The following is a 16,077-nucleotide window of genomic DNA, read 5'->3' as shown; positions in this document are numbered from 1 at the left end:
GACCATGTTGACATTTCTCCTCCACATGACCATTAAAGGAAAATGATAAAGCAGAGAAACTGTGTTACTAAGCAGAAAGCAGTTCTGCTCCTGACGCTCGGACAAATCCTTTAATCCTTAATCGAACATGTGGTCAATATACACTACTGGTCAAATGTTTTAGAACACCTAATCATTCAAGGGTTTTCCTTTATTTTTACAATTTTCTACATTGTAGAATAATAGTGAAGACATCAAAACTATGAAATGACACATATGGAATCATGTAGCAACCAAAAAAGTGTTAAACAAATCAAAATATATTTTATATTTGAGATTCTTCAAATAGCCACCCTTTGCCTTGATGACAGCTTTGCACACTCTTGGCATTCCCTCAACCAGCTTCACCTGGAATGCTTTGCCAACAGTCTTGAAGGAGTTCCCACATATGCTGAGCACTAGTTGGCTGCTTTTCCTTCACTCTGTGATCCGACTCATCCCAAACCATCTCAATTTGGTTGAGGTCGGGGGATTGTGGAGGCCAGGTCATCTGATGCAGGACTTCATCACTCTCCTTCTTGGTAAAATAGCCCTTACACAGCCTGGAGGTGTGTTGGGTCATTGTCCTGTTGAAAAACAAATGATAGTCCCAATAAACCCAAACCAAATGGGATAGCGTATCGCTGCAGAATGCTGTGGGAGCCATGCTGGTTAAGTGTGCCTTGAATTCTAAATAAATCACAGACAGTCTCACCAGCAAAGCACCCCCACACCATAACACCTCCGCCTCCATGCTTTACGGTGGGAAATCCACATGCAGAGATCATCCGTTCACCCACACCGTGTCTCACAAAGACACAGCGGTTGGAACCAAAAATCTCAAATTTGGACTCCAGACCAAAGGACACATTTCCACTGGTCTAATGTCCATTTCTCGTGTTTCTTGGTCCAAGCAAGTCTCTTCTTATTATTGGTGTCCTTTAGTAGTGGTTTCTTTGCACCAATTCGACCTTGAAGGCCTGATTCACACAGTCCCCTCTGAACAGTTGATGTTGAGATGTGTCTGTTACTTGAACTCTGTGAAGCATTTATTTGGGCTGCAGTTTCTGAGGCTGGTAACTCTAATGAACTTATCCTCTGCAGCAGAGGTAACTCTGGGTCTTCCATTCCTGTGGCGGTCCTCATGAGAGCCAGTTTCATCATAGCACTTGATGGTTTTTGCGACTGCACTTGAAGAAACTTTCAAAGTTCTTGAAATGTTCCGTATTGATTGACCTTCATGTCTTAAAGTAATGATAGACTGTTGTTTCTCTTTGCTTATTTGAGCTGTTCTTGCCATGATATGGACTTGGTCTTTTACCAAATAGGGCTCTCTTCTGTATACCCCCCTACCTTGTCACAACACAACTGATTGGCTCAAACACATTAAGAAGGAAAGAAATTCCACAAATTAACTTTTAAGAAGGCAAACCTGTTAATTGAAATGCATTCCAGGTGACTACCTCATGAAACTGGTTGAGAGAATGCCAAGAGTGTGCAAAGCTGTCATCAAGACAAAGGGTGGCAATTTGAAGAAAATATATCTTGATTTATTTAACACTTTTTTGGTTACTACATGATTCCATGTGTTATTTCATAGTTTTGATGTCTTCACTATTATTCTACAATGTAGAAAATAGTAAAAATTAAGAAAAACGCTTGAATGAGTAGGTGTTCTAAAACTTTTGACCGGTAGTATAGGTGTTAGCTTAGCTATAGAATAACATTTCTCATTTTCCAAGATAATCCATCCACCTGACAGGTGTGGCATATCAAGAAGCTGATTAAACAGCATGATCATTACACAGGTGCACCTTGTGCTGGGGATAATAAAAGGCCACTCTAAAATCTGCAGTTTTGTCACACAGCACAATGCCACAGATGTCTCAAGTTTTGAGGGAGCGTGCAATTGGCATGCTGACAGCAGGAATGTCCACCAGAGTTGTTGCCAGATAATTTAATCATAAGCCGCAGACCACGTGTAACCACGCCAGCCCAGGACCTCCACATCCGGCATCTTCACCTGCGGGATCGTCTGAGACAAGCCACCCGGACAGCTGATGAAGCTGTGGGTTTGCACCACCGAAGAATTTCTGCTCAAACTGTCAGAAACCGTCTCAGGGAATGTTATCTGCGTGTTCTTCATCCTCACCAGGGTCTTGAGCTGACTGCAGTTTGGCGTCGTAACCAACTTCAGTGGGAAAATGCTCACCTTCGATGGCCACTGGCACGCTGGAGAAGTGTGCTCTTCACGGATGAATCCCGGGTTTCAACTGTACCGGGCAGATGGCAGACAGCGTGTATGGCGTCGTGTGGACAAGCAGTTTGCTGATGTCAACGTTGTGAACAGAGTGCCCCATGGTGGCGGTGGGGTTATGGTATGGGCAGGCATAAGCTACGGACAACGAACACAATTGCTTTTTATCGATGGCAATTTGAATGCACAGAGATACTGTGACGAGATCCTGAGGCCCATTGTCGTGCCATTCATCCGCCACCATCACCTCATCTTTCAGCATGATAATGCACGGCCCCATGTCACAAGGATCTGTACACTTCCTGGAAGCTGAAAATGTCCCAGTTCTTCCATGGCCTGCATACTCACCAGACATGTCACCCATTGAGCATGTTTGGGATGCTCATGATCGATGTGTACGACAGCATTTTCCAGTTCCCGCCAATATCCAGCAACTTCGCACAGCCATTGAAGAGGAGTGGGACAACAATCCACAGGCCACAATCAACAGCCTGATCAACTCTATGCAAAGGAGATGTGTCGCGCTGCATGAGGCAAATAATGGTCACCAGGTACAGACTGGTTTTCTGATCCACGCCCCTACCATTTTTTAAAGGTATCTGTGACCAACAGATGCATATCTGTATTCCCAGTCATGTGAAATCCATAGATTAGGGCCTAATGAATTTATTTCAATTGACTGATTTCCATATATGAACTGTAATTCAGTAAAATCTTTGAAATTGTTGCATGTTGCTTTTATATTTTTGTTCAGTGTAACTCATCTCAAACAAATGTTGTACATGGCAAATCAAACTACAACCATTGGCTGTGTGTACTGTTCCATACATCAAGGATGTGTAAATCCCTTGATTATCATCGGTTATTGTGTTGTTGTCTGGTTGTTGTTTTTTTACCGCAAACTGTATCGAGAGTGGCTTGATATTACTCAAAGGTTCAATATTACCCAAATCCTGCTGTTTTCACTATACTGTTTTATGTTGTCCAACTTGAACCATGGAGTGTTTGCTTCTCTAAAGACCTTTGTTCAGCTAATTACACAAGCAGCTGTCCTACTCTCAACCAGAAACTTGGAGTTACTCTACTGCACTAACAAGCCAGTAGGAAAGCAAGTGTGTACTGTGTGAGACAGCAACATTTCACAGTACAGTATTTCCAGCTGCAGCGAATATGTTCAGAACAGAGCAGGAATATCCTAGGGACAAGGGGTAAGGTAGAAATGTTCATAAAACTGCCTTTTGAGGAAAAGTTGTATTTTTTTCCATTGCCTATGCCAAAAGGACTTAAAATGTCCTTCCTCTTTGCAAGGTTTATCATCCCCTCTGACAGTTAGAGAGGACCGATAACTTGAAGGCCAAGGTACACTGTAAACCCTCCATTTTACATCCAACACTTTCAACGTTTCAACTGACGAGGCTATGTTTCCCAACCTTTGCCTCCAAACATCCCCACCTGTTATTTAATCCTGCAGTTATAGGATATAAAGGCATGTCAAGCGCGCCATAAACATAGGATATTAAGCTATGTCGAGCATGCCATAACCATTACACAATCCTCTACAATTTGGCAGAAGTGATACAAAAACCCAGTGTTATAGTTGAAAGTATTTTAATTTTATGGCACCCTATCCCAACTACATCGCATCATCCTCCAAGTATGCCTGAATGGGAGGCGGAGGAATGCTGGTTGGCTGGGCTGGCAGGCTGCTGGAGACAAGTCATTCTCATGGAGTCGTGAACCTTTGTTCTGTGATTGCTCCCTCACTGGCTGCACGAGAGGATTTGGGCGACACCAAACAGGAAGCAGCTCCACAAGCGGACGCTATTGCTGTTTATCCCCCCATTTATCCCCCCCAGAGATCCCAACCAAATAGCCAAGGCCAGGGAGACAGACCCAGAGTCTGGTGACAGGCAGCCACAGATAGAGAGCCTGGGCCTCCTGGTGCCCCTCAGTGTGGGTCACGTCACTCACTCCCTCTGCTGTGTCTCCTCACAGTCCCAGAGGAGCCTGGTCTGAGTGGGTGAGGGGTGGTGCTCTCACGCCAACTGATGATACTCTCAAAGGGTCAGCACCCCCATCGTCTCATTGACTGAAGTGGAGCAGAGGGCTAGAGCTACGCGGAGGGCTTCAGGAAGAAGTTATAATCTACGATCAGATCTAGGATCAGGTTATCCCAAGTTCAATCTTAATCGTTACGAGGTATTGTAAAAGTTCCCTTAACGGTCGGTTACATATCTTAACCATAGAGAGCCAAAACAGACCTTGGATCAGTGAATAAAGGCAACTTCATTGCACATCCCATGGGGGCCCAGTGGTTTGGCAGTCAGTTGGATGATGAATGAGCTGCATGGAGTCCATAGAATACACAGTTATTATAGCTGATTGCATACTCTACCTAGTCTGATTCAAAATGAGGGTTTAGCCAAGAGATAAAATGTCAATGCTAGTTATACACAGTGAAATACCACAGGGAAGCATCTGTAAAGTTAACAATGTAAGTCAATGTGCGTATTCAGTGGAAACAAGGGAGAGCAACGACACTGTCAAACTAGGACTAGGCCAAGGACAAAGCAAATTCAAATGTAATACTAATCTGTTTTAAAACATTTGAAGGGAAGCAACTGCTCCAACAGCGTATACTCCTGACTGATGTTGCTCCATGTTTGTTGCCTGGCTCAGTGACTGACTGGTGAATCACTTACCCATTAAACCGTCCCTCAGTGGGGGAAATTATAGCACACGGGGGCACAGTTCTGTCCAGACTCTATCTACTGAGATATTAGAACATAAAACACGTTCCCTGTCCGCTCCCCGGTGACACTGAAACCCTGGGTTCTACTTCTTACATTTCAGACCGTCGGTACGGTTGAAAGTATGGATTATATCGGGTTCTCTTCTACTGACTGGAAAGATTATAGAATGACACAGGTGGGGTCAGATTCGTAAGCTGGAAAAGCTAGAGGCAGAGTGAGCTACTGCCTTAATAAAAGGCCAACAATCATCATACATACTTCAGTTGTATTACAGGGTGGGTAAGGAAAAACATTGCGGAGTGAATAACAATTGAATAATTTGTTATACAGTAAATCAAATTAAATGTTATTGGTCGCATACACATATTTAGCAGATGTTATTGCGGGTGTAGCGAAATGCTTCTGTTCCAAGCTCCAACAGTCAGTAATATCTAACAATTCAAAACAAATACACACAAATCTGAAATTAAAAGAATGGAATTAAGAAATATATATATTTTAGGACAAGCAATGTCCCCCTCCCCCAGTGGTGGTTGTCCCACTGGCTATCCTAAATTGAAAGGCACCTAAAGGACTCTCAGACCATAAGAAACAAGATTCTCTGGTCTGATGAAACCAAGATTGAACTCTTTGGCCTGAATGCCAAGCGTCATGTCTGGATGAAACCTGGCACCATCCCTACAGTGAAGCATGGTGGTGGCAGCATCATGCTGTGGGGATGTTTTTCAGCGGCAGGGACTGGGAGTCAGGATCGAGGCCAAGATGAACGGAGCAAAGTACAGAGAGATCCTTGATGAAAACCTGCTCCAGAGCGCTCAGGACTTCAGACTGGGGCGAAGGTTCACCTTCCAACACGACAACGACCCTAAACACACATCCAAGACAACGCAGGAGTGGCTTCGGGACAAGTCTCTGAATGTCCTTGAGTGACCCAGCCAGAGCCCAGACTTGAACCTGATCGAACACCTCTGGAGAGACCTGAAAATAGCTGCGCAGCAACGCTCCCCATCCAACCTAACAGAGCTTGAGAGAATATGCAGAGAAAAATGGGAGAAACTCCCCAAATACAGGTGTGCCAAGCTTGTAGCGTCATACCCAAGAAGACTCAAGGCTGTAATCGCTGCCAAAGGTTCTTCAACATATATATATATATATATATATATATATATAGTGCATTCGAAAAGTATTCAGGCCCCTTCACTTTTCCCACATTTTGTTACGTTACAGCCTTATGCTAAAATGTATTAAATTACATTTTTCCTCATCAATCTACACACAATACCCCCCATAATGACAAAGCAAAAACATGTATTACAAAAAAAAAACAGAAATACCTTATTTATTTAAGTATAAAGTGACCATATATACAGTATATATGTGATGGGATGTATAGACATTACGGACAGTATGTGGATAAAATATTTAGTAATCTGTAGGATACGTAGGATAGAATATTATACAGTGGGGAAAAAAAGTATTTAGTCAGCCACCAATTGTGCAAGTTCTCCCACTTAAAAAGATGAGAGAGGCCTGTAATTTTCATCATAGGTACACGTCAACTATGACAGACAAAATGAGAAAAAAATTCCAGAAAATCACATTGTAGGATTTTTAATGAATTTATTTGCAAATTATGGTGGAAAATAAGTATTTGGTCAATAACAAAAGTTTCTCAATACTTTGTTATATACCCTTTGTTGGCAATGACACAGGTCAAACGTTTTCTGTAAGTCTTCACAAGGTTTTCACACACTGTTGCTGGTATTTTGGCCCATTCCTCCATGCAGATCTCCTCTAGAGCAGTGATGTTTTGGGGCTGTCGCTGGGCAACACAGACTTTCAACTCCCTCCAAAGATTTTATATGGGGTTGAGATCTGGAGACTGGCTAGGCCACTCCAGGACCTTGACATGCTTCTTACGAAGCCACTCCTTTGTTGCCCGGGCGGTGTTTTTGGGATCATTGTCATGCTGAAAGACCCAGCCACGTTTCATCTTCAATGCCCTTGCTGATGGAAGGAGGTTTTCACTCAACATCTCACGATACATGGCCCCATTCATTCTTTCCTTTACACGGATCAGTCGTCCTGGTCCCTTTGCAGAAAAACAGCCCCAAAGCATGATGTTTCCACCCCCATGCTTCTCAGTAGGTATGGTGTTCTTTGGATGCAACTCAGCATTCTTTGTCCTCCAAACACGACGAGTTGAGTTTTTACCAAAAAGTTATATTTTGGTTTCATCTGACCATATGACATTCTCCCAATCCTCTTCTGGATCATCCAAATGCACTCTAGCAAACTTCAGACGGGCCTGGACATGTACTGGCTTAAGCAGGGGGACACGTCTGGCACTGCAGGATTTGAGTCCCTGGCGGCGTAGAGTGTTACTGATGGTAGGCTTTGTTACTTTGGTCCCAGCTCTCTGCAGGTCATTCACTAGGTCCCCCCGTGTGGTTCTGGGATTTTTGCTCACCGTTCTTGTGATCATTTTGACCCCACGGGGTGAGATCTTGCGTGGAGCCCCAGATCAAGGGAGATTATCAGTGGTCTTGTATGTCTTCCATTTCCTAATAATTGCTCCCACAGTTGATTTCTTCAAACCAAGCTGCTTACCTATTGCAGATTCAGTCTTCCCAGCCTGGTGCAGGTCTACAATTTTGTTTCTGGTGTCCTTTGACAGCTCTTTGGTCTTGGCTATAGTGGAGTTTGGAGTGTGACTGTTTGAGGTTGTGGACAGGTGTCTTTTATACTGATAACAAGTTCAAACAGGTGCCATTAATACAGGTAACGAGTGGAGGACAGAGGAGCCTCTTAAAGAAGAAGTTACAGGTCTGTGAGAGCCAGAAATCTTGCTTGTTTGTAGGTGACCAAATACTTATTTTCCACTATAATTTGCAAATAAATTCATTAAAAATCCTACAATGAGGATCATATCAACTCCACCTTACCTGACAAGAACAAGAACATCCCTGCCGGCCAAACCCTCCCCTAACCTGGACGACGCTGGGCCAATTGTGCGCCGCCCCATGGGTCTCCCGGTCGCGGCCGGCTGCGACAGACCCTGGACTCGAACCAGGATCTCTAGTGGCACAGCTAGCACTGCGATGCAGTGCCTTAGACCACTGCGCCACTCGGGAGGCAATCTCGGCCCCAGATTGATGCACCTGTACTGACCTCGCCTTCTGGATGACAGCGGGGTGAACAGGCCGTGGCTTGGGTGGTTGATGTCCTTGATGATCTTTTTGGCCTTCCTGTTACATCGGGTGCTATAGGTGTCCTGGAGGGCAGACAGTGTGCCCCCGGTGATGCGTTGGGCAGACCGCATCACCCTCTGGAGAGCCCTGCGGTTGCGGACGGTGCAGTTGCCTTACCAGAAGTTGATACAGCCCGACAGGATGCTCTCAATGGTGCATCTGTAAAAGTGTGTGAGGGTCTTAGGGGCCAAGCCGAATTTCTTCAGCATCCTGAGGTTGAAGAGGCCCTGTTGCGCCTTCTTCACCACACTGTCTGTGTGGGTGGACCATTTCAGATTGTCAGTGATGTGTACGCCGAGGAACTTGAAGCTTTTCACCTTCTCCACTGCGGCCCCGTCGATGTGGATAGGGGCGTGCTCCCTCTGCTGTCTCCTGAAGTCCACAATCAGCTCCTTCATTTTGTTGACGTTGAGGGAGATGTTCTTTTCCTGGCATCACTCTGCCAGGGTCCTCACCTCCTCGCTGTAGGCTCTTATCGTTGTTGGTAATCAGGCCTACTACTGTTGTGTCGTCTGCAAACTTGATGATTGAGTTGGAGGCGTGCATGGCCATGCAGTCATGGGTGAACAGGGAGTACAGGAGGGGGCTGAGCACGCACCCTTGTGGGGCCCCTGTCTTGAGGATCAGTGTAGTGGAGGTGTTATTTTCTACCCTCACCACCTGGGGGGCGGCCCGTCAAGAAGTCCAGGACCCAGTTGCACAGGGCGGGGTTCAGACCCAGGGCCCCGAGCTTAATGATGAGCTTGGAGGGTACTATGGTGTTGAAGGCTGAGCTGTAGTCAATTAGAAGCATTCTTACATTGGTATTCCCTTTGTCCAGATGGGATAAGGCAGTGTGCAGTGCGATGGCGATTGCATCGTCTGTGGATCTATTGGGGTGGTATGCAAATTGAAGTGGGTCTAGGGTGTCAGGTAAGGTGGAGTTGATATGATCCTTAACTAGCATCTCAAAGCACTTCATGATTACATAAGTGAGTGCTAAGGGGCAATTTAGTAATTTAGTTCAGTTACCTTTTCTTTCTTGGGTACAGGAACAATGGTGGACATCTTAAAGCAAGTGGTGACGGCAGACTGGGATAGGGAGAGATTGAATATGTCCCTAAACACTCCAGCCAGCTGGTCTGCGCATGCTCTGAGGACACGGCTAGGGATACCGTCTGGGCCGGCAGCCTTGCGAGGGTTAACGCGCTTAAATGTCTTACTCACGTAGGCCACAGAGAACGAGAGCCCACAGTCCTTGGGAGCGGCCCGCGTCTGTGACACTGTGTTATCCTCAAAGCGGGCGAAGAAGGTGTTTAGCTTGTCTGGGAGCAAGACGTCGGTGTCCGCGACATGGCTGGCTTTTCCTTTGTAATCCGTGATTGTCTGGAGTCCATGCCACATATGTCTCGTGTCTGAGCCGTTGAATTGCGACTCCACTTTGTCTCTGTACTGACGTTCTGCCTATTTGATTGCCTTACCGAGAGCATAGCTTCACTGTTTGTATTGAACCATATTCCCAGTCACCTTGCCGTGGTTAAATGCGGTGGTACGCACTTTCAGTTTTGCATGAATGCTGCCATCTATCCACGGTTTTTGGTTTGGGTACAGTAGGTTTTAATAGTCACAGTGGGAACAATATCCCCTATACACTTCCTGATGAACTCAGTCACCATGTCAATGTTATTCTCAGAGGCAACCCGGAACATATCCCAGTCCATGTGATCAAAGCAATCTTGAAGCATGGATTCTGAATGGTCAGCTCAGCGTTGAATAGATCTTAGCACGGGTACTTTCTGTTTGAGTTTCTGCCTATAGGAAGGGAGGAGCAGAATGGAGTCGTGATCTGATTTGCTGAAGGGAGGGTGGGGGAGGGCCTTGTTGCCATCCCGGAAGGGAGAGTAACAATGGTTGAGAGTTTTTGAAGTGCGAGTACTGCAGGCAATGTGTTGATAGAACTTCTGTAGCGTTTTCCTCAGATTTGCTTTGTTAAAATCCCCAGCTACAATAAATACGGCCTCAGGATATGTGGTTTCCAGTTTGCACAAAGTCCAGTGTAGTTCCTCGAGGGCCGTTGTGGTATCGACTTGAGGGGGAATATACACGGCTGTGACTATAACCGAAGAGAATTGTCTTGGGAGGTAATACGGTGGGCATTTCATTGTGAGGTATTCTAGGTTGGGTGAACAAAACGAACGACTTGAGTTCCAGTACATTATCACAATCACACCATGAGTAGTTAATCATGAAACATACACCTCCACCTTTCTTCTTCCCGGAGAGTTCTTTATTCCTGTCTGCGCAATGTACTGAGAACCCAGCTGGCTGTATGGACGAGGACAGTATATCCGGAGAGAGCCATGATTCCGTGAAACAGAGTATGTTACAGTCCCTGATGTCTCTCTGGAAGGAGATCCTTGCCCTGAGCTCGTCTACTTTATTGTCCAGGGACTGAAAATTAGCAAGTAATATACTCGGAAGCGGTGGATGGTGTCCACTCCGAATATCTCTTGTCCGCCGGTGGCGTCTTGGAGCAGCCTCTGGGATAAGTTAAATTGCCTTGGAAGGTATGAACAAAGGATCCAATTCGGGAAAGTCGTATTTCTGGTCGGAGTTACCACCGCTCTGATATCCAAAAGTTATTTATGGCTGCATTTAAAAACACAAAAAACGTTCTGGGCTAATAATGTAAGAAATAACAAACAAACAAAAAATATATACTGTAAAGTTGCTTAGGAGCTAGAAGCAGAGCTGCCATGTCTGTCGGCGCCATCTTGTTGATGGGTAAATCAAATTTTATTTGTCACATGCGCCGAAAATAACAGGTGTAGATCTTACAGTGAAATGCTTACTTACAAGCCCTTAACCAACAATGCAGTTTTAAGAAAGATGTACAGTGCCTATTTAGCATATTTGAATGTAAGTAGCATATTTAAAAGTAATAACTCCTTTAAGGTTAATGCAAACAGAAAGTGTTGATTTTTTAAAAGCATTTTCTTCATATCGTATTTATGACCTTATTCTTTAGCTCTTTTAACCAACCTTTGCAAACTTGCCAATACATTATAAGATCTATGCAAATATCAGCAGTGATCAGATGTTCTGCTCTGCAGACCAGAAATCCCCAGAACTAGTTAGTGAGTATCATCAGAACCCATAAAGAACAACAACATTACACTGGCATGGAAGAATGTGAACGTAGACTACATTCCCTTAAAGAACATAAACGAGGCATTCTGAATGATTATTTCAATTTTCACTTTGTTGTACAATTAGCACTGGTGGTTATATGGATTGTAGCCCTTTTGAATGGTTCTCAGTATGTTCCTTATAGCGATGAACAGCTAGCTCAGTTGTACTGAATGGGACGTGTCAGCTCAATTCAGATGAAGGATCTTAATTTGAGCCAGTTTGCTACAGCAGGAAAAGGAAATGTGAATGAATATGTGAATTACAATTAAATGGAAATTTTTGCAGCAGTTTATATATTTTTCATAAGGGAAAAGTCTGGAAATTACAAGCTTCAGAAGCCTTTTTAAACCTCAAATACACTACAAGTTTTACATTTCCCCCATTGCAGGAAAGTTCTCCTGCAACAGAGTGATCAAATTAAGATCCTACATCTGTAGCGCAAAGCTGCTCCACTTTCTGAGAACAATGAATCTCTGGAGAGGAAAAGGTTACAGAGTATTTGCATTCTAGACGTGATGAGTAAGGGGAGGTGTGAAGTGAAAAATATATATATAATGTGACTGTGTGGGCAGCCAGGATGCACAGAGAAAAATATGATCATGTTTTACCTCCTTTTCACTACAACACTCATGCCCCCATTTCTCCAAAATACCTGATCCCTGTGACTTCACCCCTCCCTTACCTTTACCCATTAGACCTGATGGAATGAGTTCTATAATCTCATCCCTCACTCACTTAGACTCCGATTAATTATGGACACAAATAGAGTAATCTTCATTATGGGCGTAAGACGAATGTGTGAATGCCATTTCATTAACACAGGTGTCTGTGATAAGTACATCCACATATGAGAACAGTAGGGCCTACACCCCATCCATCTGATAGAAATCCAAAAGCACAAAATGGGGAGAGAAAAGCACAAAATGTCATTGAGTAACGAATATCAAAAAAGTGAGTAAGACTTATACCGTACATGACCTTAGAACATACTGTACGTTTTATAAGCTGACTAACCATCCCCTGTAACTATTCCCCCAGGAAGTTGCTGTAAATGAGAATTTACAGCAACTTACCTACTAGTAAAATAAGGGTAAAAAAAATAAGGCTAAAAATTTTTTTGAACAATATATATATAACCTTTCATGATCTAATAAGCAGTCTAATGTATGGTATCAGTTGGATATGAACATCTGAATGTGAATCTGAAGTCCGTATTCTGAGCCAATGCCATTCATGTTATGATCTTGTAAACTGATGTGTGAAGAAGCACAAGGAGGACACAAGGATGCACTCTTTGACCAAGTGGCCAATCCTGAGAATGTCCATCATGGACCAACTCCATCTCTAGATTGCTAAGTGTTAAAAACCACACCAATGCATGGTGATGGAAACCATGTATTGGACAGAGACAGTCTGCTTGCCAACAATCTAATAAAAATATATATATAATGTAATGGAGTCAGCAAACTACTTTTGGTTCCATTGGCTTACTCTTGATTTTCCAAACTTGCTTTTGCCTCTTTCTAGCCAGTGGTACATGGGCAACCACTGTTTGCTGATACAGCCTATATGTTCAAAGTCTCTTCTTATGCAGGGAACATTATCCAAAGTCATTACTAAGAGTCACCATTGTCATGGAAAATAACCTGGCTTGAACGTTACATCATGGATGACTTTGAGAGGAATAAACCACTGAGTGGTTCAGTGTTAGTGTCTCCAGTGAGAGTACACCACAATGTAAATAGCTGATGCTACTAGATCGTGCACGGCAACCGGAGAAGCTTCACTGCTGCCGAGCGTGCTGCTGCGGTGCTTAAAACTCATTCTGTGCACGAGACACAGATGTCTGCTTCACAAAAACAAAGTGTAAACAGAGGAGTAAGGCACAGAAATGGCAAACCACAGATGCTATGCATTTCAGGGCAACACTGTCTGAAATATAACTGTCTCACTGTTCATTTCAACTGTGTTATTTCAACTTGCAACCACAGCAAAGAATACAGAACAACATTCCAAAGAGCAGTGTTAAGGAAATATGCCATTGATTTACTTAGCTTGATGGAAGACTTTCTAAACTTTCTTGAAACTAGGAATTGAGCCATAAAAAGACAATTAAACTTTTAGGATTCATAGTGAATTTGCTTTATCTTGCTCAGGCCTATCGATTGCATTTCATTCTATAGATATCCGTATAAATCAACACATTTTCACTCTGTCATTATGCATTGGCTGCAATAGGTCAAGTGTTATAACAAGGAAGGGTTGTGTAATTACCTTTTGGTCGACTATAGAGCAGACCAGGTCTTTGACAGCAGACAGCGACAGGTCATGGTTCTCCAGGTTCACCGTCTCTCTGGTCAGGCCGATCTGGAGGAGAAAGGACACCCCATGGAAAGAGCTGCGGGAGTTGGTGGGGCTGGGAGCACTGTGAGTGTGACTCCTGTGACTCCCGTTGGACAGGCGGCTGTAGAGGGGTGCTGGGGGGCTCGGCGATGGTGAGGGGGTCGGAGGCACAGCTGGGAGTTGTGAGTGGAGGTAGGCTTTAGGAAAGGACGGAGGAGTTGAGCTGCTGCAGGCAGACATTGGGTTTCTTCCAATGGCAGAGATGATGATGATGCAAAATGTAAAGTAATGGAACTGTCAGTGATGCCTTGTTAAATGAGGCACCACTGAACCACTAAGCACAGACACTACGTTGAAGAAACACTGAATACTCATTCTAGGAGACATGAAATGCAAGGTCTTCAAAGTATCATGAGCAGTGTTAGTCAATAGCAATAGTCAAACTTTCCTCCCCATTGACTTCTCAGACAGATACCCTGCAATCAATTCACAGACAAAGCCTGATGATTGCACTAAATGGCCTCCGCTCACTCTCCAAGACAAGAGATGTATGCAGTATGCACTGCTGAGATACTGTGGATGATCCGGACGTGGTAGATCAATTCTCCAACTCTCACTGCAAGAGGCGGTCACCATTCCAAACTTCATGTTCTTGAATAGTGTCCCCTCACAGTACTGGAGTCAGAAATCCGCCCTGACCACAGAAAACCTGTCACAAAACAGATGCAGTACATTTATTGATGGTAGAATGTAATATGTTTGGGTTTGTGGAAGTAGAAGTTATTATTATTTTTATTTTTTAGAAGTAGGCTATAAAAGTCGTCATTTTACATTATTCAACAAAACAACCAAGCAAAACAAATCATGACATCAAAGCTGTTAAGGCTATGCAATAACAATAAGAGCTTCAATTTACGGGAAATAAACATGATGGTAGGGCTAACGTTTGCATACAATAAACAAATCAAATAATTGTAGACCACATTTTTTTACTTCGATTATATTGTAAACAACACTTAAAATTGAGGTGCGCAAGTACAACCAATGCATTACGTTTAAGAACCATACATTACGGCATGTTATCTGTTTATCTATTCTCATGCACAACCAACATCTGGAATCAAGGCTTCTCAACGATTGAATTGCTGGCAGAAGACGACTACATGTCCACGAATGTCAGCCAAACAAGTTATACAAGAGCTGGTTTTGCACAGTGAAAGCTTCTTGAAATATTCTTCACTATGAATTAACTATTCCAATCGTCTATAAATGTCTAAAACATCATAGGCCTACATTACCTTCACCTTCTGAAAAAGGCAACTTTGCATTCATGGCCAGTGGACAGCAGAAACTTCTCCAAAAACTCCAACAATCGAAGAAAACGAAGATTCAAGTTGCCTTATCGCTAAACCATACAAATGCGCAACAGTGTAACCACATGCATTTGCACAAACGTTTAAACGCGCGCTAAGACTCCCTTTACCGAGTTCTCTGCTTTTTGAAACTTTCTCTTGTAGTCTATTCGTGGTTGCCAAATAGTAAATTCATGCGCATCTTATTATCGTCCCAGCTGTGACTACTCCCCCTATTCTGACAGAAAAAAAGAGAAGAAAGGTTCCTGGGGCTTGGAGTTCGATCACCTATTTGCTGTATTGGATTTCCATCCGTGAAGAGAAATATTCAAACTACAATCTCACAAACGCAATGGCGTCTCTAAAAGGTTCTCTTTACATTGCGCGTGCCTCTTTCATCTACATCCTTTCCGTTATTCCGGCTGATGCAGGGAAAAAACACTTGTTACACGACATCTATTGGTTCAGTTCTATAAATAAGTTGCCGACAAATGAGAAACATGTCATCATCCTTTATTCTTTACACTGTTGCACTGTTGCTTCTAATCTTGTTTTGGAGAAGATGGTGGCATGCATCAGCTACTTATTGTTTAATATCTAAATATGGAACTGGCAACACATTATGGATGTATAGATGTGTAATAACTACAATAACACATATTCGTTAACTTTTATCAATGTTCCCAAATAATTCCAAATACATAATGAAGTACTTTATACATTACCCTGCATCCCCTTCACAATGAATTGGGGTTATAGAAATGCTACAATCTGGAAGAGGAACAAGGTTATTTATGACAATACAAAAAATATATACAGTAGTGGGACTATCATTTGTTTTCAACAGGACAATGACCAAACACACCTCCAGGCTGTGTAAGGGCTATTTGACCAAGAAGGAGAGTGATGGAGTGCTGCATCAGATGACCTGG

At 43.4% G+C, this 16,077-nt stretch overlaps 1 protein-coding gene across 1 annotated transcript in view; it reads right to left on the bottom strand.

Annotated features, from left to right (window-relative positions):
- Nucleotides 1-14,472, bottom strand: part of LOC311145705 (serine/threonine-protein kinase D3-like) — a 73,286-nt gene extending 58,814 nt beyond the window's left edge. The window contains exon 1 of the mRNA XM_084181968.1: nt 13,725-14,472. Within this exon, the coding sequence (XP_084038094.1) occupies nt 13,725-14,033 (309 nt within the window). The 5' untranslated portion in view covers nt 14,034-14,472. The remainder of the gene's footprint in view (nt 1-13,724) is intronic.
- Between the last annotated feature and the right edge of the window lie 1,605 nt (nt 14,473-16,077).

Source organism: Coregonus lavaretus (genome assembly GCF_964263955.1).
Source record: "Coregonus lavaretus genome assembly, chromosome: 18".
NCBI lineage: Eukaryota > Metazoa > Chordata > Actinopteri > Salmoniformes > Salmonidae > Coregonus > Coregonus lavaretus.
Note: the sequence above shows the minus strand (reverse complement) of the source record. Positions and strands in the feature narration are given on the sequence as shown.